General features: G+C 33.8%; 1 protein-coding gene across 1 annotated transcript; it reads left to right on the top strand.

The window, feature by feature from the left end:
• The first annotated feature begins 11066 nt into the window (after nucleotides 1–11066).
• LOC127868110 (C-type mannose receptor 2-like) lies at nucleotides 11067–16408 on the top strand. Its single transcript, XM_052409721.1, has 6 exons — nucleotides 11067–11261; nucleotides 11555–11728; nucleotides 12593–12823; nucleotides 14706–14859; nucleotides 15304–15455; nucleotides 16026–16408. Exons 1-6 carry the CDS (start codon nucleotides 11180–11182, stop codon nucleotides 16079–16081), a joined length of 849 nt encoding a protein of 282 aa, XP_052265681.1. The 5' UTR covers nucleotides 11067–11179; the 3' UTR covers nucleotides 16082–16408.
• Nucleotides 16409–22790: the final 6382 nt, after the last annotated feature.

The raw sequence follows: 22790 nt of genomic DNA, 5'->3' as shown, positions 1-22790 counted from the left end.
TGCGTGTACTTTTTTATATCTTATTCTTCTTTTGCACGTTCGTCCTATTGACATATTTGTACATTGAAAAATTTTGGATTTCTTAAAGCCATATACACATATGGCTAATATCCCCATCTTTTATCCGCATTGGTATCGATTTATATAATACCTCCCATATTTGGCGTAGTTCAAACATAAAACAAGAATTGTATCTTTTTAATTTTCTTATGGCATGTATACGCTACGAGAATGGACTATCACAAATGGCTAAACCAATCGTTTTGTAAACATTATAAAAGTATTTAAATATACCTTACTGTTTTAACTACGATGGCAGACAAAATTACGCACGATGCATTCCACCTTCCTGTATACACTCTGATAGCAGACGAGTGCACGCTATAAACCCTACCCTCGTGTTACACTACGATACACCATACCTTCGATTTAAACTACGATATAAGACGAAATAGCGCACGATAAACTTTGCCTCCCTGAATTATGATAGCAAACGATTACGCACAATTAACCCTACATTTTTCTTCTTCTTTCCCACTCAGTACAGGGCTCCACTAGAGCATCGACGCACATTGACTGTTCAACAGTTTGACTTTACAAGGAGTCTTGGACCCGGGGTAGAACCAGTGCGTGGTGTCTGGGTGAGATTTAAAGAACGCTCCCACAGTGGAACCCGTGATCTTCCGATCGCTAGGCGGACACCATAATTGTAACGTCACGACGATCGAATCTTTTTAACACTTCGATAATAGACGATTGGGCGAGATAAACCCTTACTTTCTGTATTAACTACGATAGCAGATAATTACACGCGATTAATCCAAACCTTATCTTCCTGTTTATTTATTTTAGCCAAATTGAAATCAAGTTGATTTGTCTCCATAAAATCATGTTAAAAGTGCGAGATGAATTACACATACTTTTTTTTCGGACAGTGCAACCTATTTTTACAATTAATTATAAAGTGGCCATAAGCAATATTAACTGCTTTAACCGACATAAATTGTGTTTTTACCCTCTGATTAAATATTTTTGTAACATTCGGCTATTTTAAGCATACATATACTTGACTCTGTAGTTAGCATGGTAAGTAGATCCCCATATTTCAATGCTGTTGTGCTACAGCAATTAATAAAATAACACAATTAAAGCTTTGCCCTGGCTACTTTAATCGGTTTACAAAAATATATGTATTTACGTATTTAGTAGATTTGTATCGAGTACAACGGAAATTGTCCATATGACCATTGCCCTAGAATACGTTTTAGTTCGGATAAGGGGGGCAGTGAGAGATACATTACACGACACGTTTTAGAAACGCTCCTAGGTCGTTGAGTACCCGGTGTGAAGCACCGAATATAACGCACATCGGTATAATGTCGCGTGCAACAACAGAGCTATTCAGCAAGGATTGAACGGGGCATTGAATCTGCGACCATTGAGCTTTAACAAAAATGTTGTAGCACTAGACCACAAATCCGGTCTTTGCACAAACTGCATGGATTGGCGCAGTATTTCTTGCCAAATAGATCTCTGATTTGTGTTAATGTGTTCTTTGTTTTGATTTCTGAAAGAGGTCGCACAGATAGAAAGAAGAAAATTAAGCATCTGAAGATATTCGTTATTTGTCGTTTGGTTGAATCAAAAGCATCCGATAAAATAATTTAAATTGTAATTTGTGCATATAATATTACGGAAAGGTGTACAATTTGATGAGCGAACTCACTTTATTTTGAATTTTAAACGCTGATTGTTGTGAGTTTTTAAAACATGACATAGAAACTTTCTATAAATACCAAGGGAATTTTCTATTTTGGTGACTTTAAGAGTAGATTATTGCAACATCATGTAAATATTTTTACATATATCAATGGTAATATGAACATTTATCGATGACATGGATTACGAAATAGATGCATCTCTGTTAGGGACTTTATTTATAACACCATAAGTGCTCATGGTAAAACATGTATCGATTCATTTATGTCCATTTGTTGTCGCATTATTTAATGTGGAATATGTGATACTTCTTGCTACACTTAAAAAAAAACATGACGGGTTTTAAACGATAAATTATTTGTTGAGTGACATTTCCCGTTTATAAAAGAAAAACCGAAGAGACAGTATAAGGAAGTGTGTACATAAAAACATTGTCTTAAATTCATACAAATTGGACACACAACTTAATCATATAAAATCTAATAAATAACTTGATCACACACAACTTACATTAAGTCTATTTAAATAGTGATATATCTGAACATTTGCAATATTAAGAAAATTAATACAAATCCACAGAGTCATTGCGAAACCAATTTCGTCCGTGAGTCATCTAAAAGAAACAGCGTGTAATAAAAGTGTTATTAAAACTGATTGTCCAAATAGAGGAACTATAAATAAACGTTTCATTATTTTACAAACACGATAGGGCAAGTCGCCGATCTTTTGTATTTGTCTTCATGCACCGCATTTTAATAAATGTTTAGTACATTTATCTCAACTGTCAAAGTTGTAATACGCGCATGTTGGTTGAAAGCATTATTCATTTCTTCGACAAGCGTTGCTGAATTATTGACCCGTACTTATCGGGTAGAAGATATTTTTTTGTAATTAATCATATGTTAACAGTTTTCAAAATATATCAGTATATTCTACCTGCAAATCAAAATTGAATGATTGAAGTATTATGCTTGTTAGTGTCGCCGGTGAGAATACCAACATTTAAACTTTGTTATTTGTCTAGCTCTCCTCTCCTGTTTACTTTTATCAAGCCAAAGCTTAAACCGTTAGTTTAAAAGCCGATTTGCGCCCAATTTAATCTATTAGGCTACTGCAATGGACAAATCTTGCAAAACTTAGTTTACATGTCCATTCAGGCAATCGATAACAGTGACCTAGGAGATTTAATCGAAAAGTACAATCTTAAAAACAGATTTAAACTCCGAATAACTATTCATAAAAACTTTAAAAGTACTTTTAACATTCCGGAATGGTTCGACAATTAATGAAGGGACCAACGAGCACGATTTTTACAAATTTTACACTTGTTTAATTGCGATAAACATAAACTCGTTAGCTGTGAAAGAGAATACAAAGCGTGTGCTATAAGGAATATGAAACGTTCCTTAGTAAGAAAATACATGCGATTAAAAGATCGTAGAAAAATAAATCGAAACGTTTCTTAATCTTGTGTCAAGCAAATAAGAAATAATATAAAAGCAGCATTTCCTTGATTTATGTTCGCTTTTGTGTTTCACTTATATAAAAGGGGCCTTTTCAAAGATTTTGGCATATATTGAAGTTTGTCATTAAATGCTTTATATTGATATATGTAAACTATGAATCTAAAAAGCTCCAGTAAAAAATCAAGAATAGAATGTAAAAAAAGAAAAAAAATAACCGTCAACAGGGCTCGAACCACTGACCCCTGGAGTAAAATTCTACTAGTTAGACCATCCGGCCATCCGTGCTTATTCAACGAGTGATGTATTTTATACTTTATATAAGCAATGCTCGTAGTTTCACAACAGACAACGACAACAGCAGAACTCTCCAAATGATTAAATCGTTTCGCGTTGCAACGCTATATATTTTTTAGGTTTTTGAAACGTCAAAAGATGCACATAATGGCTATTTTAGAGCATGGTACATGATCAATATTACTGTTTTCTCACAAACAAAAACGAAAATTTGCGAATCTGGAACATTTTTTTTGTCAATTTACCAAAACGTGAAGAGGCCTCTTTAACATAGGCAAGTCTTTTATTCGAGACAGGTGATCAATTGCCAATTAAATGCGAACTTTACATACAACACAGCATGACATTTTATTTTAAAATTAAGCTTGTCACAGCACTGCACATAATTCAATGGAAGTTCAAGTTCCTTTTTGGATCGTTTTCCAATGCCAGAGTCCGTGATCCCGCATTGCTTAATAATTCGAACCATTTCAGTTATATTCCGGATTTTCGTAATGCCGTGTTGACAGTTTCAACAGTTTATTAGTACTCAGCACATACATATGTGATATGAGTTAACAAATATATGTCATGTTTGAGAAAGTGCAGACATATGTGACAACCTGAACAAATAAACAGGTACAAAAAACATGGTGGTAATACATAATATATGCACTTTTGTTGATTTTAGTTTTATTTAGGTGTTTGCCAGGTGGTGGTTTTTTGACACGTTTTAAGATAATTGTAATAAATTTTGCAAGATTGCAAAGAACAGTTTCATTGCACATAAACGTTTGTCACAATATTTAGAATTTTCAGGTGGCATGTAAATAGCACCGAATATAACATCCTCATCTAAATCAGTTGCTTTTTTCGGTAGTTTAAACCATTGTACATATTCACATTCAGTATTAATCTCTTCAAATTTTCCGATATTGTTTTCTTTATAAATGTAGCGATTCCATTAGATCGTTTACGATCGTTTTGTGATATGTTTAAAAAAAACATGAGTAATTGTTTAGTACACTTATGACATCACTATTGTCACAGAAGGTTTCAAAGCAGGAGAAAATCTCAAATTTGTTTATGTTTTCAATAAATTCTGGTATGTTAAGTTTTGATCTGAGTCCGCACACATTTAAACATGAAACTGAAAGACCACCAGGAATCACGACATCACCGGCTTTGATTTCCTTGCCATCAACGAACAATCGGTCACGCACTAGAACCACCCGTTTTTTCAGATCCCGGAAATATTTCACGAGAGGATAAAGTACACGTCTTTTGTGTTCGATTTCTTCCGGAAATTGTTCATTTATGCCAAATTTTGTTCCACGCAGTTTCTTGTCCAGAACGGCGAACCGTTTCCCTATCTTTAAAATATGGGAATTTTGCGATAATGGGTCTGGGGAATTTCCGTGATGTATCAGCATTGGTGGGCACACGGTGGACACGTTCAAATTGAATGTCGGTCAGATGCAAACGTGCGGAGAGGAATTCAGACAATACGTTTGCAGTGTTTTCATACGGTTTTCCATATGCATTTGTGTTTAAAATCTCGTCAATATTTGTAAACACTAAATTGCCCCGCATTTCTCTGCATTTACTGTCAAGGAGCTGGGTTTTTATTTGGCAGTAATGAGATTGGATGTCCATTAGAGATTCCTTTCGGCATTGGTATTCGGTAGACAAATCATAGATAGTTTTAGAGTGTTCTGCTAGTTGTTTGTTCTGTTCAGATTGATTTTTCTTTACCGTGTTATACTCGTCACTGAGGAACTGAGCAGTACTTTCAAGAGCATTTGTATTTTTTTCAACGCTAGTCAATCTGTGATCCATGTCGTACAGTTTTACTTCAATATCTTTGATTGAGATTTTAATGGCATCAAGTTTGTCAAGTTTATCCAGTTTGCTAATGCATTTTTCAATGTTGGCAATTTTTTCGAGATTTGTTTGCAGCATGTCAAATTTGTTCATCAGGGTATCAAATTCTGACAGAGTTGTCGTTCGTGCGGGACGGTATACCTATTCCAGTGTCAATATAAACAATGGGAAAATACTACTGCTTCATCTTTGAATGTCACAATTTTATCAGCAGAGTCAGACATTTTCTGAAAAAAAGTTAATTACCAAAGGATTAATATACGAAAAAATACTGGATAAGAGCAAATAGCCGAAAAAATTAGATTCCAACGTTTTATACACACGTTTTTTCGGACCACTAAAGACGGTATCGTGCCAAACTCGATCTGTCGACCTTAAGGGTCTTTCAAACTGAGAATTTACGCCTTCGAAGAATTTTACAACAGCATGAAAAAAGCAGCGTAAATATGTACAGCCCCACGAGAACTGTAAAACATTGTCTGTCTTAGATCATGATGAATTATAACATTAATAGGGGCAGACAATTGTTATTTCAACAAATCCACATCTTGTGTGGAAGGAGGATATACCAATATGCAAGTAAACAATTATTTTGATATTTTTATATACTTTGCGTGCAAATCTTTCAAAAGCTACGAATTACTGTAACATTCAAATGAAGCACTGGCCATTGTGCGGCATATATACATTTGCACGATAATTTTTTTAATTGCTAGCTCTGTCATTTTTTCTGCTTTATGCTACTGTAAAAGCTTTTCTAAATATATGTGTTAACTACACAAATTGTGCACACATGTCTGTGAACATGCACATCAATTACGTTCATATTCAGAACATGGAAGGTCGTTCGTCTTTAGAATTATTCATCAGCGAGGGCATTCATATAAAAGTGAGTAGTAATTATTTAAGAATGGAATAGCATTTTTCTGCATTTCATCGGTGTATGAACTGTCGGGAAAATTGCGCCTTATTTGCATAAACGCCGACGGCAAGAAGCCATTATTTTTGTGCATGAAGCATCTAATATATGTTGTACGCAATCGTGACGTTGTTAGCGATTTAATTGGGTGGAAATTTGCTCGACACACAGGAAAAACTCATCAAATTGCTTTTTAAACTCCACCATGCCACAACTTATAAAGGTTCTCGCGTTTTTAAATGGTTTAAGAACGTGTGTTTTGTATATTTTGGGATGAATTCATCATAGCTGAATCGCACTTCATCGCACGATTTTAAAAATAATGCGATACATGCTGAAAAAACCCTCATATAAACCCTTATCACACTGTAAAATTATCCAACAAAACATCCGGGCTTGAGCTCCACCCCTGAAGTTGAATTGGCTCATCTATTAATGCATCTTAAAAAGAGGTGGCACCCGTGATTAACGGCCGTGTATAATGATCGCATGTACATGTAACTGCATATGAAACTGCATATGTGTAAAAGGCATACATATAAAATTCGTTTAAATTATCTAGAATCTTCTGGCATTAAAATGCAATTAGTCAGGTAATAACAAGCAATATTGGTTGGATATTAATTGTAGGGAAGATCGAAGTCGCGTTTGAGACATATTACTTAAGCCGAAAAATAAAAGTGAAACATTACTGCTAAACGTTTATCCAGTTTTTCAACGAATTTCTTGCCAAAATGCGCGTCCAATTGTGGATTAGTTCTTAATCATTATGAAATGAAACAAGCCAATGATTTTAAACCAACAAATGAGCATAATTACAAAGATACACGGACCTTACTATTAGATTTATCAGTTTTTCGCGTTGTATAAATATCTTAATGTAACAATTAATTTACATTAAGAATAACATTTTTTTGCTATAATACATGGCAGATTATTGCAGAGTGTTTTGTGATAATACAGTTTATTTAGGCAGTTCATTGCCATTAGAAGTGAACTTTGGGCTATTGTTTAAGTTATTAAGTTGTGTAAGAGATTCGACAATTGTATCTATTGTATATTTATATTTATAATATACATAGGGGATGTTTTAATTTAGGTCCCTATGGTTTTACTCAGCCAGATTTTTTTGTTGTATTAGAAAAAAAAACATATTTAAGGGAACTGTTTTACCAAAACCATCATACGTTTAACTGTGATTCGTATGTTATTCGTTTTCACACTGAGTACCTCTACGGCGTCTATTGTGTTGAGGATCATTTTTTCGTCTGTACGTATTTTGTTTGGTCGTTTTTACTGCCAATAATCTACGTATACATTTTGCAATACGCTCTATTGTTCCATCACAAATTATGTGTTTTTCACAGTGATCTGTTTCTGTATAAATAGGCCATGTAATATCCGAAATCAAATAAAATATACATATTCATCCTAAAGCTCAAGAACCCAGCTTTTCGATATCAATGTAAGTAACTGGCGGTCAGGACTAGAAGACTCAACGTCTCTCGTTGTGTGTTTAGAGGAATAAAACGGAAATAAATAAAACATTCAGCAAACATAAGATAGTTGTGATAATCCAAAATACAGTAATTAATTGGCCAAATTACAGTTATCATCCGAAAAATTAAATATTAAGATCGGTCGTAACAATAATGTGCCAAGACAGGATAGAAAATATATCCTCTGCAATCTTAAGAATATTGAAGACGATTTTCGTTTTGTTCTTAAGTGTTTGATATATATCCATATTTAACGAGAGAATATTAAAAAATATCTCTATACCCTTACGAGTGTGATTTAATATGAACGTTTAATGCAAAGCGAAAACAAAACACGTTTGAAGAAGTTGGCAACATACTATTATAAGGCTTTCAAATTAAGAGACACATTTAAGTAAACAGTTTTAAATGATTATTTCGGTCGATTATATAGTTCTCCACGTACCCTAGTCTTGAATTAGTTGAATGTTCATTGTCCTATGTATGTCTATGTTATTTGCTGCTGTATTAATGTTACGCTTTAATATTGAAGGTATTGTATAATTATTGCTAAGGAAATGTTCTTGTATTTATTGTCTAAATCGTACGAGATTATTTAATTGCATACGAGCAAATGTATCCAAATAGGTCATGTTTACCCCATTTGCTGAAATTGTCGACTTTGGGTTATGGTTTATCCTATTATATATAGAGAGCTATTATATTAAGACCTTTTAGTTTTCTAAATAATATGACAGTACATATTTAATATTCACTAAGGAACAATATCCATATAGATCAATTCTAGTTTCGTTTTCCTATAGGTGGTCAACAACCGGATAATAATAAAACAATACCTATTAATAATTAAGTCTAACATGGATATTTTCATTCGTATAACATTAGAAATATAGACTTGAAAATGCTAAAAACGTTACAGCTATATGCTATAAAACACACAACCGCCAAGTCGGATTTATGCGAATATGCGTCTTGTCTTCACATGCATGCATGTCTCTATTGAAAAAATCTACAAGTTTAGCATTATAAAACGAAAATATCATATATATGTTGTTTGAAATAATTATATTTTTCAGTAAAGAATTACGTACAGAACAATGTAATGATTGCAATAATGAATAAACTACGCTTATGTTGTCACTATGGTTTACCACTCTCACGAAAACACGGTTATTTCTTGTTTATATCAATTGATCTTTTTTTCGATATCATAATTTGCATTTACTTTAAAAGCATGCTGTTAGTGTATATGTATGTAAATGCCGATGGACTTGACATGCTTAATTCTGAATAAACTATTCTGTTCTGTTCAATTCTTTTTATACATTTATAAATTTCTCCGTTATTTTGACCGTGTTTTAAATCAAGAAAATCTTGTTTGTTTGCAACTGTTCGTGTTCAATTTGTTGCACATGTCGTTTGAAATCTAACTTATAGCATTCAATCAGATGTCTCATTCGCGACCGTCCAAGCAAATAAATTCGTTGCAAAAAAAAAACGCGCTAAGGCTGAAATACAAAATAAGGTGTTGTTGTGACTTAATAGGTCGACGCTGAAAATCTGAGTTATTTGTATCATGTGCAGGTCCGATAAAATGGGTTCGTCCAGCTATCTTTCACGGATAATTCGTAAGACCCAATCCTGGCATGATCTATTTGATTATTGTTCGCACGCAAGGCTAATTCTTGATTGACTCAGGACAAGGTCACAATTAAAGGTTAGAATTAACAAATTTACTGGAATATACGAATCTATTGCACACACTTGCATCGACTTGTATTTCAAGATAAAGTGAGTAGGTTTTAATTTTTATAGATGAGAAAATAGTGCAAAGTATGTCGTACAAGAACCAGGGCTCCAATTCAAAGATCAACATCGTTCTTAGAATTAAAAAGACCATTTCTACAAAGAAAAATGATTATATTTGTACCAAGGTTTAATTCTGCGAAAATATGTTGCAGACAGGAACAATGTATGTTTGTCCAATGTCGATCTAAATGTTCAGTTCCAAGATTGAAGGGTCTGGTCCAATGAGTGCATATTTAGTATAGCCTCCGGGAGATGGCATTTTTCATATATTAATATTCAATCAGTGTTTAAGTGTGCGCTTACGACCACCGAATGTTATTAATTTTTTACGTAGCTTAATACTTCAACGATTCACTGACCAAATTGATAGTGTTTATTGTTTTATATTTCTTTATTGCACATTGATAATAAATAAAGGTCATCTAATGTTTCAGTAACTTTATTGTTTGTGTTATTGAAATAAAATGTTTGGAAACTTAATTCGAATATATACATTCGCATTTAATAAAACACAATTTATATGCGGTTTATCTTCGAACTTTTTTTACGAGTTTTAGCCATCAAAGTCAACCGTAAACAATGTTAGTTCATTGGACCAAACATACGGCCTTGGGATATTCCGTGTATATTATATATGTTGATTTTAGTGAGTTATTATCAGTCACACCGGCCTGTGAGTACACAACAATGTTCATGTGGAAAATCTTATAAGGGGACACAACGATTTATCGAGCTACAGTCTCTGGATTACAGAGTTTGGGTTCAAGCCGGTGTTTATGCATAGATAATGTAAACACCTTAATGCAAAACGAAACACTATTTCAAAATTGTTTAGCTGGGGCTTGATAAAAAATAGCCAAACATATATGGCGCTTCTAAAATCTTCTGTCCAATCGAAAGAGTTAGCCAGGTTTTGATCTCACTTTTCCTTCCATATGTGGTTAGATGAAGTCGTCGGTGACGAAACCGCGGCGGCAATGAATGCGTCCTCAGCCACGGGGTACACCCACTTAAAGTGTACACATTATAACACTATACGGTTAATAGTAAAATTACGCATACACATACACCCTGTTGAAAAAAACTACTATTACAAATATTTAAATTATTTTTGTAACCGTTAAATAACATATAAAGACTTGGAATTTGCTTTATTTATAACAAGACCTATCGCTAGAAAGCCCATCAACATTGCGTTTTGAAGCAACGGATCTTTGAAGTCTTGATCCAAACAAAGATATAATAGGACATTAAAAAACTAACAAATTGTCAACAGCGTTGCGATAAGTTCTACAAACATATAAACAAGCTCCTCTTTGTTAATCATACCACGGATGCTCACAATCAAGATCCTCTTTGTTTTGCCTAGCTCGAACACTTATTTTTTGTTATCCAAATGTGCGTACTTCCGGATAATAAATAAGTGTAGTTCTTACTCAATACGTTAGATTAACGTCGGATAGAAGCACTTCAACCGGGTTTTATCATTGTCAGCAACAGTTGTTCGATTATATTGCCTTTCATTAAATACTGTATTGCTTGTGCTTGTCGTATTCAATAATACAATCAAATCACTCTCTGTATTATTGTCAAGAATAAGACACACTAACATGGATATTGCTTCTGTTAACAATATAATTGTGTTCAGTTTATGTTTAAGTGTGATGTCAAAATGTGAATCACAATATATAGGTACGTATTATCACACTCAAAATAGTGTAATTTGTTTAGTTCATGTGTATATAGATCCGACATAGCATTCAATATAAAGTAGTAATCAATGAATGAACCGAAAACGATATTCTAAGTTCGAACAAAAATAAAATCATTCCAAATATTTATAAAGCAAATAAGAAATCATCACACTGGCAGTGTTTTTTTTTGTTAAATCAGATCCGTTCAGTATAAATTATCCCAACAAATTGCTATGTTGTGTATATTATTAAAAATACTATTTCTGGTGTTGTTTCTATATTCTTGACCAGGTGAATGCTTCAGTGGTTATCAAATGGCTGACACATTTTGTTACAAGTACTATTACACAAGTCGCTCAACGTGGAACGAGGCCGATGCGAGGTGTGAGCAGGATGGTGCGTTTCTTATAAAATTGGAAAGCTTGACTAAGTTGCGTGTTGTAAAGTCAATCATACAAACCGAAGGTAAACATAGGTTTTTATATGATTGTTTGAACAATATAGCATTTAAATAAGACCACTTCAATATTATCTCTGCCATATTTAATAAAAGGTCACTTTACTAATTTAGAAAATGATTTTCACTATGAACAAACAAACAAACCTATGTTTAGTTTGAGTTGCTTTCTTATAAGATCCCTATTATGACTAATGTGAAAATTTTCCTAAAGTGGCATTTGTTTTAAATTGTGGCCGTACGACGCACAACAAACAAATGCAAGTGACAATAGGCCTCTACCAGAAAACAATGTGCACATATTAGCTAAACGGGAACATATTTACATGAGTAATGAACAGTTTGCCAAATCAGCATGAAACCTTATCAGAATATTTGTTTGGACCTATGTATTATTATAATAATTTCTTATGTATTTATTTACGCGGATCTTAAACTAAGTCATCACGTCAATATGATTCTAACGCTTGATGACATTCTAAGAAAAATATTTAAGCACATAAAATAATTGCTCCTAACATTTGCTATTATTATATATTGGGCTATTTCGAAACCAGGTCGCATGCGATAAAAACTGCAGGAACTAATGAACCGATTGAGGCTTAACACAGCTTATTTTCTTAGCCATACAAATAATATATATATAGCCTTATGATTTTTTTGTTTATAATTCATGTTGTATTCATGTTCAAACAACACCGAAAATTGCATTGTGTGTGCGAGATTTATCTGTGTATGCATATTTGCTGTTGATCTTTGAAAAAAATTAACATCTTAAGTGCATTAACATTGTTTTAAATACACTTACTATCAAATACATTTGTATCGACTTGATAATGTAATATTTTCAAAATTATACAATGCCCGTGCAGAGCTTGGACTAAATGCGGCGAATATATCCATCGATGTCTGGGTCGGTGCTCGCAACTACTCGAATGGTTTTGTGTGGAAAGATGCCACTGGTGTGTCTAGCGATCTTTGGAATGAAGGTGAACCAAGCAAATGTGCTGATAACAAAGAAGATTGTGTCCAAATTAAACACAGAACGGACTGCTACTTGAATACCTTCCGGTGTGATTTCCAACAAGCCTTCGTATGCCAAGGTTATATATTTTGTTATTTTTAAGATAATAAAGCATACACATTGGTTCTGCTGACTGAATGGTCAGTCTGAATAACTACCTGAATAACGCCCCGTGTAATTTCGAACAAACATTCGTATGCTATGGTTGTTTTTTGGTTATTTGTCAGATAGTTAAGAATACTCAGATCTGCTGTATTGCAATTGCGGGAGCGGTTGAGCAAACAAGACCTCCTTAACATGCATGATTGGATTATGCTTTATAAAATACACACTTGTGGAAGTATGTTGTAAGTGTTTAGGAAAGTAACGTATTCCGTCCAGTTTGCCTTAAGTTGCCTTAAACCGTTGATTACTTATAATTAATGGCATTTTATCTCAAACGATAAATTAACAATTCAGGTATAAATAGGGGGTTTAGAATCTAATGTACTTTGAAGTAATACTCAAAAGTTTACTTTACCTTAAGTGATTTTTTTTGTTTTTAAGTACTTTTGCTATATGCTGATTTGCGTTTTGGCATTTGGGCAATTCCATTAAGACCTTGTGTTACAAACACGCTCTCCTCTGTTTTAAAACAGGTATTTCTCACAGTCTTACCACAAACAAACAATTGTTCTGATTGTGAACATGATAAATAATACAAATGTATACGGTCCACAGACTAGTTCGTAGTTTAAAAGTCTAAAACTAACAAAAGAAAAGGCGTAAAAAGAGGCAATTAATTTGTCTGTTTAACGCTGTAAATCTGTGCCATAACTACTATTGTCAGTTTTATTCATATTTAGTTTTAGTTGTATTCATTGTTTTTGTTACCGTAAACATGTAACCTAATAACTCGAGTAAACTAAGTGTTTGAAAAACGTGTCACGTGTCACAAATCCTGTTTACTGATGAGAGTGGTTTCAAAGTGTACTTACTTAGATTAGTATTTAATAAAGAACACAATTATACTCCTGAAAATATATCAGTAGAGAAATTCTTGTTCTTTTATAACAGAATACGAACTATATACATAAAAAGAATAAATATAGGATAACCGCCTTCAAACGTCGATGAAAGCATTGGGAGTTAGAACCGGTTGTGGACTAGCTTAGCCTCACACGTCCTAGAATTAATTTAAAAAAAAAACGCTTTAGTAACGACTGTAAGAAAATGTACGTATACAAACAAAAAAGGAACCGTGAATACCAAAACGTTACGCGCGGATCAAATATTACACACTTATGTGTTTAAGTGTCGTACGTATCGGAAATTTGCAAAGATTAGGGCAATGGGGTTTCAAGTTATTGGTATACAATACCAAGTGTGTACAACTTATTTCAATATGTCCCAAGATGATCTGAAAGCTTTGATAGCAGTACAAGCATATTGCGTGTTATTGCTAGTGATTTGAACTGTTTTTGTAAGTGAAAAGCAAGTTTTCGCCGATACCGATACGTTTAACTTGTTTTCTGTAAAAACTTGCGAATTAAAATCAGTGTTGACACTCGTTGATAATATCTGCAAAACGCATTATATAGTTATGATGCATCATATCATAATTTTTTTTTCCATCGTCAAAACACACGTGTATGGTCGTATCTTACATTAATCGCATGTTAAAACATGTTTCATTTCCAGTAATTGGCTGAACAATATGCAGCACAACATATATTTATTATGTCGAATGTGGTTATTGTATACATCGTTTAACTGGCCCTTTTTTCGAATCAAAAGCTATTAGTACAGCACATTTCTGATTATTTAATCTTAATATGATGTAATTAGATTATGTAAAATGGATATATTTTATATGTGTATATGAATATGTGTAACTTTTTGTTTAGTGTGTGATTATGCTTAAACATTATACTTTCGTGCTTGTGCAGGTTAAGTTTCACTTTGCTTATATTTGCATAAAGGTCCGAAACTCAACCAAACGCCTATGACTGCCCGACAGGAAACTCGTGGTAACATAAGCATCGGCTTCATTGCATTAGCGTCTGTATCGTCGGTAGTTGGACTTCTGGCGGTCATCTTAGGCGTTTATATTTGCCTGATGAGAAAGAAACGTCGGTGAGTGAATTTTATTGTCCCCTACCGGTTTAACCGGAGGGGACTTATGGTTTGCGCTCTGTGTGTCCATGAGTCCGTCACACTTTTCTTGTTCCTGCGATAACTTTAAAAGGTCTTCATGAAACTTGAAAAATGGATAGATGGTAATATGGACATTATGCACGTCATTCGATTGTGTTCCTACGTCAAAAATTATGTTTGCTATGGCAACACATATTAAAAAAACTCACAATGGTGGAGCCGTAATGGGACATATATTGCTTGGCAATAGTCTTGTTTAAACTGTAATGCACAGTTTTGATTGTAAGCGGATGATATCATTATATTAAACGTAAATATATAGATGCTCTCACTATAACGTGAAATATATTATATACAACATTAGTCGTCATCTTTGAAGGGCAAAATAGAAATATGTAAATTAAAAGAATACATATTTTAAAGATCGTCTGCTGGTCAACACAATGGAGTAACAGAAAGATCACAACCCGCTATAGAGCCACCTTATGACCAATGTTCTGCACGCGCTTCACACGAAGACCATCAGTATAATTACATCATCCCTGCAGATTACGATTACGTCATCCCTGCAGACGGTAAATACAAATGCTTAACCCAAGTGGAATGGTTATACCAAACATATATTATATACACTACCTTTTAAGTATATAAGTTGTTCAGTAAAAATATATTTTTAATTAATATCTTTAACTATAAATAACTTACACTGTGAGTCCCTTATCATTGATCGTAGTTTAAACGTACTATTGGTGGTTGTTTTAATTTGCATACGTATACGCATATAACGTTAAACAACTCTGTGCGATCCTGGTTCACCAATGGTACAACACGTTTCACAAATATCACCCATGGTACAACACTTTTCACAAACATCACCCATGTTACAACACTTTTCACAAATATCTGGTGCTCAAGAAGAGCTTATTACTGTTTAAAAGTCTTCGTTCTTTTGTTTAAGTTCGCACTGATTCATTCATTCAAGTACTAGACATGAATGTGAATTGTTCAATGTGTTATTCATGGTATTCAATATTAATTGGCTGATAACATGTATTAATCTAAATAGAGGAGATCAATGAATAATGGATGATCCTATTTTCTTAAAATACGTTGACGTTTAATGTAGACCATTTTTGATATTGTAGATGACGGCTACTTGGATATGACAGCGGGTTCTCATACTGCAACATTCAAGTGCTAAGATGTTTTATAGAACAGCGGAGCATTGAATTGGACAGCACTATTCCACGATGGTTGCAGCCATATCTTCCAGAAGACTTGCAGCTTTGTTAAACAATATTTTTGAAACATTTTGCAATCAAATTACTATTAGTGATTGTATAGTAAATGGTAAATTTAAAAAATGTAAAATGCATGTGTGTGAAAGAATGTTACATTTGAAAATATTCAAATGAATATGTATTTAAAATCAATATGTAGCAATAACAGCAACTCTATCAGATGTTTTAAGGTAGACCTCGTATTTAAATACATTGAGATGAATATGCAAGTATAAATATAACAATAATACCATGCGTTTGACGTTATCATTAAGATTGAAATAAAATATCAGGGGATAAAGGTCTACCTGGAATCGTCATGTAAATTGAATATATAGATGGCCCGTCTTTGTTATTATCATTCAGAGGCATGGTTGCTGTTTCTTTTAGTACGCGTTAAAGGTTTATCTTATTAATATTGCAAACGTTGCATAAACAACATTTTAAATGGGACATATATATTAGTTGTGCCTTAAAGGCGTGAGTGTTAATGTATGTAGCTTTTCTTATGTCATTTCTTAGTAGATTGGAAACATAACATACATTTTGAAGCATGGAATAAACGTAACAGTATATGAAATGCTTTTAAATGTTTACAACAAATGGTGCAACTGATTCGGGAATGACGAACTTGCATGTCTAATGATGTTCAGCCATTACGTGCCTTGTACCCTTGAATCTCACTAGTGCGCCTCTCTGATTGGTCAATACGCCGCGCAGAGCGAGCATGTGGTCGTCCTGGTTTACACACATACTTTTGAGGATGATACCGCTAGTAGATATAGTCTGTGTTTTAATATGGTTAATATAAGTACAAATGCGACAATGCGCTGTATGGTGAACATTGCCCGGCCACTGTAGGATAAGTTAATTAAAAAAAAACGATCCGTACATTTGCATACGACATAAATTTACCCGTTCTCAAGTATTGCCTGATAACGATATACCAGACTATACTTATGATTATGAGCAATCTACAATGAACTTATTAGTGCCAAAAGAAATATTTTTCGAAGCAGGATTGCATTTGTTCAGAAATAATTAGAACACTTCATCAAATAAAACATGGTAATAAACTGAACGATGCTTTTACCGCCAAATAGATTGCACATACAGGAGAATACGTGCTAAGAGAGACGATCTTAGTGTCGTAACTTAATAAGTTAGTTTCACAAGACTATTCAGGGTGCAGAATCAACGGGGTTTTCAGGGGTTTTCAGGGGTTTACACACGGGCTACACAGAATGTTAACACACCGTTAAGATCTTAATTTTGCAAATATATAAGTTATTTAAATACATTTGCAAAAATCTTCAGTGCATAAAAGACAGTGTTTCTTGCAGTTTGTACCGATATCTTAAGGGGTACGAATACATATGTGGATACGTCTGAAATAGGTGACACAAGTTCACGTTGCGTGAAGCATAATCGTGTAGTACAAATAGAATTTTGAACAAGAACACATGTTGTTTAAATAAATTATTTCTCATGTATTTCACATAGCCATAAGCAGCATAAAATTCTGTCTTTTATACACTAGTTGAAATTCTTAAGAAATACGTATTTGAAATTAAACACCCTTTACCGTCGTGTTTACAACCATTAAAGTTTATAAGGGGTAGCCCACAAAGTCATGTGATCCTGCACCTGTATTTAATATGATCCTCACATTTGTCCGTGTGTTGTTAATTTGCCAGAGGTCGTACAGTGTTTTTGTTCTCAGTCGCGTCAAATCACTCATTGCAAGTACTTGATTTTCAAATGCAATAAGTACCGCGTCGGTAACGTGTTTTCGCGATAATTTTTGTTTGAGATTTTGCATTCGGTTGACAACAGCCACAATAAAACAAGTTGTCATATTGATCTTTTGACAGTTTGCCCTTCTTCGAGGATTGACGATGTTTAAATCGGTGTATACGCACACCTGCTTTATAATCGATCCGGGCGTAAGAAACATTATTGGAATATTAATTATGTGTTCACATAAACATTGATTTTACAAGTTGAGTTATTTAAATAAAACAGTACAGATAGGCCATACACCAGTGATGTTGTTGTTGTTATTTTTTATTTAGTGTGTGATGTTAACACCGTATCTTGCTATTGACAAGAAAGACTTTTTTTGGAATAGAAATGACATTAATAGGTTTAGTAACGAAACCATTAGTAGCATTTGTATAGTGCAATAAAACGGAATAATTAAAATCACATATGTGGAATTCTATTCATTTTTGTAAGTCTTCCTATATATCTAATAATTCAAATTAATACCGGTCTGCCAGTAGATAGAAGTGCACATGGGTCGACGATCGATATAAACTATTCCCACGCCGTTTTTTCCCGTAACTATTTGACGGATACCTGTACAAAAATATATAGGTTTATTATAAATGTATTTATTGTGTTTTCATCATAGCGAGTGGGAGATTTAACTTTATAATATTCGTACAAAACTGCGTAGATCAGAAAAGGTGTCGTGTTACACATACTAATTATTTAAACATAAAATATCTGACGTAGTTGTTTTACACGCAACAGTAAGGATCCCATAAAAATAATACCAGAAAAATAGAACCAAACTCTGTTCGCCACGTCGCAAAAACCTGTTCTTTGTGCACGGCAGCGAAATCGCAATATTATAAATTGGAGAAAACGAAAGCGTTAAGTGACTTTATCTGTCAAGAACTGTTTAGAAAGAAGAGGTTGGATGGTATAAGCATAAATAAATACGCGCAGTTCATGTTCCGGTTACGAGGGATGGGTCTCTATACGAACCAAATCATGTCCCGACATCTGTCCGGTAGAGGGTACGGAGACCACGAACAGTTTCTGATAGCCTGCCTGGTGACGGGCGACGAAATATGGCAGTGCGATACCGGGGTTTTGGATGAGTACAAGGTGTTTCTACGTCGTGTTAAGGAGTTTAAGTTCGATGAAAGATTCATATGGCATCGTCGCGATGTTGTTCTGAGGATGCAGAAGGGCATCACACATACGGAGAGGCGAGGTTGCTCGATTTCGACGGAGAATCGGTAATCGTGTTGTTTTTTTACATTAATATTTGCATACATGTTTATTTTTATTGTGTTCATATTTTCATCATTCTCAGAGTAGAACAAACAATCTGCCATGAAGGAGGAATAATATAAACACAACCAGCATAATCAAAGCTATCCAGATTTGTGATTAATTATAATGCTTTATATTTTTTAAATCCCGTACATTGTCACATTGCCGTTAATAACAGTCTGTTTAAGGTTGTCCGTATTTGCTTTGATCGCTGTATTCAAATGAACGGCCGGATAATTGGTTAAAAGCATCTCTCTCTTGCTTGACCTGAAATTGTTAATTTGTTATTTTCGGATAAGACTGAGGGTCGACAACGAAGAAAGTTTCGATTACCTGAATGATATGTCAAATGAATTTTTCAGCGAATTCGGGTGTAACGAGCGAGCGTACCTGATGATGTTCAGCCACTACGTGCCTTGTACCCTTGCATCTCATCAGTGCGCCTCTCTGATAGGTCAATACGCAGCGCAAAGCGAGCATAGGGTCGTCGTTGGTTACAAAGATATTTTTGAAGACGATAAAGAAGCCAGTAACGAAAAGAAAGCTAAAAAAGTGATGATAAAACACGGAGCGCTGGTTATCTTTCCTGGATCTCTTGCAACAATAGCAAGAAAGCTTGGTTTTGAATTTAACAATTAAGAACCATGGAAAACGTTGAACTTGTTATATGACCTGAAACTCTTAGACATTGGCTTAACTCTGAAGTTAGACAGAAATCGGATAGAACATAAAACTTGTTGGCGTTTAGCTCTGCAGTTAGACAGAGGTGGGCTATTTATTAATGGACCTGTTTTCTTTACTGAAACCTTTGCCACAAAATGGGATAATATGAAGATGCGACGTTCTCAGTTGGGAGATTACAAACATGTAAATTCGTGATTCATGAGTTGAAAACCCGGCCTCATGATTTGGCGTTTGGTTAGCCATTCCATATTGTTGTGGCTATTGAACATATGTTTTCTAAGTTAGAATGCTGCCAGTTTAAGGCATCAGATAAATAAAATTATGTCTCTGTGGTGAAAAAATAAACCACTTTGTAATGAAGAAATTTATATTATTAATTATTACTCTTTTGAGTGTGATGTTATGAGGTAAAATTAATGTTTATATACACGTATGTGTGTTTCTGATAAATTATGGGATATGAGGACCGACATGCAAATTAATCTGGTTCAACCACCAAGTATGTGTATTACACAGTGACCTGTAATCTATATAAATAGGCTAGTTTGTATCCGAAATCAGTAAAATAGAAATACTCATTCTAAAGCTAAAACCCCAACTTTGCGATATCTATATTTGTATATAAGCAAATAGCGGTCAGTACAAGAAGACCCAACGTCTATCGTTGCGTGTTTAGCAAAACAAACCACTTAAGTTGGAAAAATCAGAAAACATATGGCAGTTAGATAATCCAAAATACAGAAATTTATTAGCCAACTTACAGTTATCATCCCACAAATTATATGTTAAGATCGGTCGTCGCAATAATTTGCCAAGAGGGGATACACAATGTAACCTCTGCAATCTTAATGATATTGAAGATATTGATATTTTCCCTTTTTGTTCTTAAGTGTCCGATATAATTATATCCATATTTGACGAGAGTATATTCCAAAAAAGTTCAATACACTTACGAGTGTGATTAAATATAAACGTTTAATGCAAAGCGAAAACAAAACAACTTTAAAGAAATTGGCGACATACTATCATAAGGCTGTGCAGTTAAGAGTCAGGTTAATGTATACAGTTTAAATGATAAATTCGGTCGATTATATAGTACTCCACGTACCCTAGTCTTAAATTAGTTGACTGTTCATTGTGCTAGGTATGTTTATGTTATTTGCTGTTGGTTTTAAATTTACGTTTTATTATTGAAGGTATTGTGTAATTGTTGCTAAGGAAATGTTCTTGCCTTTATTGTCTAAATCATACGATACAATTTAATTTCATACGAGCCAATATGACCAAAAAGGATATTACGAAGATATAATATTTATACCTTTTAGTTTTCTAAATAATATGACAGTATTTAATATTCACTAAGGAACCATATCCATATAGATCAACTATAGTTTCGTTTTCCTATAGGTGGTCAACAATCGGATAATAATAAAACAATACAAATCAATAAGTCACTTCTTTATCAATAATTAAGTCTAACATGGATGAAGGTGTTATATTTTATAGCATATAGCTGTTACGTTATTAGCATTTCAAAATCCTATAGTTCTAATGTTAAACGAATGAAAATAACACATAACCACCAAGTTCGATTTATGCGAATATGTGCCATATCTTCACATATATGCATTTCACTAATACAAAACTACAAGTTAAGCATACATTAAACGCAAATATCTTATATATTTAGTTTGAAATAATTATATGTATTATTAAAGGGATAAGTACAGAACAATGTAATAATTGTTGCAATGATTAACCTACGCTTATTTTGTAACTATGTATTACCACTCTCACGAAAACACGAAAACATATATATCAATATATATGTTTATATCAATTGATCTTTCTTTCAAAATCATGTATGTTATGTATTAAAGGGGCCGTCCAACAGATTTGGCATGTATTAAAGCTTGTCATTAACTGCTTAAAATGCTTTATATTGATAAATTTAAACATTTGAACTAAAAATCTCCAGTAAAAAATAAGAATACAATTTAAAAAAAGAAGACAAAACATTAAGCTCCACTTGGCTCGAACCACTGACCCCTAGAGTCATGGAGTCTTGGAGTAAAATGTCTCCCGACTTTACCACTCGACCATCCACGCTCACGTCAACTGCGGGGGTATTTTGTAGCTATCTATGCAATCCTTGTAGTTTCCCAAAATATCGATTCGCGTCGTTCGACGCTTTAATTTGTTGGACGGTCCCTTTAACTTCAAACGCATGCTGTTAGTGTATGTGTATGTAAATGACGACGGACTTTCCATGCATAATTCAAAATAAACTATTCTGTTCTGTTCAAATCCCTTAATACGTTTATTAATTTATCCGTTATTTTGACCTTGTTTTAAATCGAAAATATCTTGTTTTTATTGTAAAATATCAAGTTCTTTTTATTGCAGATGTCTGCTTATTGTCTGAAATCTAAATTGTCAGTAAAAACCTATTAATTCAATCAGATGTCTCATTTGCGACCGTCCAAGTAAATAAATTCGTTACGAAGAAAAAAGAACCCGCTAATGCTGCAATAACAAATGATGTATTGTTATGACTTAAGAGGTCGACGTTGAAAATCTGAGTTACTTGTATCATGTGTCGATCCGATAAAATAGGTTCTTCTTTTGCCCAAAACCGTCCAGCTATCTTTCACGGCTAATTCGTAAGACCCAATCCTCGCACGATCTATTTGATTACTGTTCGCACGCAAGGCTAATTCTTGATTGGCAAAGAACAAGGTCACAATTAAAGGTTAGAATTAACAAATTTACTGGAATATACCAATAAATTGCACGGGCTTGCATTTTGTATTCCAAAATAAAGTGACTAGGTTTTAATAGAAAAGAAAATAGTACAAAAGTATGTCGTACAAAAAC

Source organism: Dreissena polymorpha, chromosome 2 (assembly GCF_020536995.1).
Source record: "Dreissena polymorpha isolate Duluth1 chromosome 2, UMN_Dpol_1.0, whole genome shotgun sequence".
NCBI classification, from domain to species: domain Eukaryota; kingdom Metazoa; phylum Mollusca; class Bivalvia; order Myida; family Dreissenidae; genus Dreissena; species Dreissena polymorpha.
Note: the sequence above shows the minus strand (reverse complement) of the source record. Positions and strands in the feature narration are given on the sequence as shown.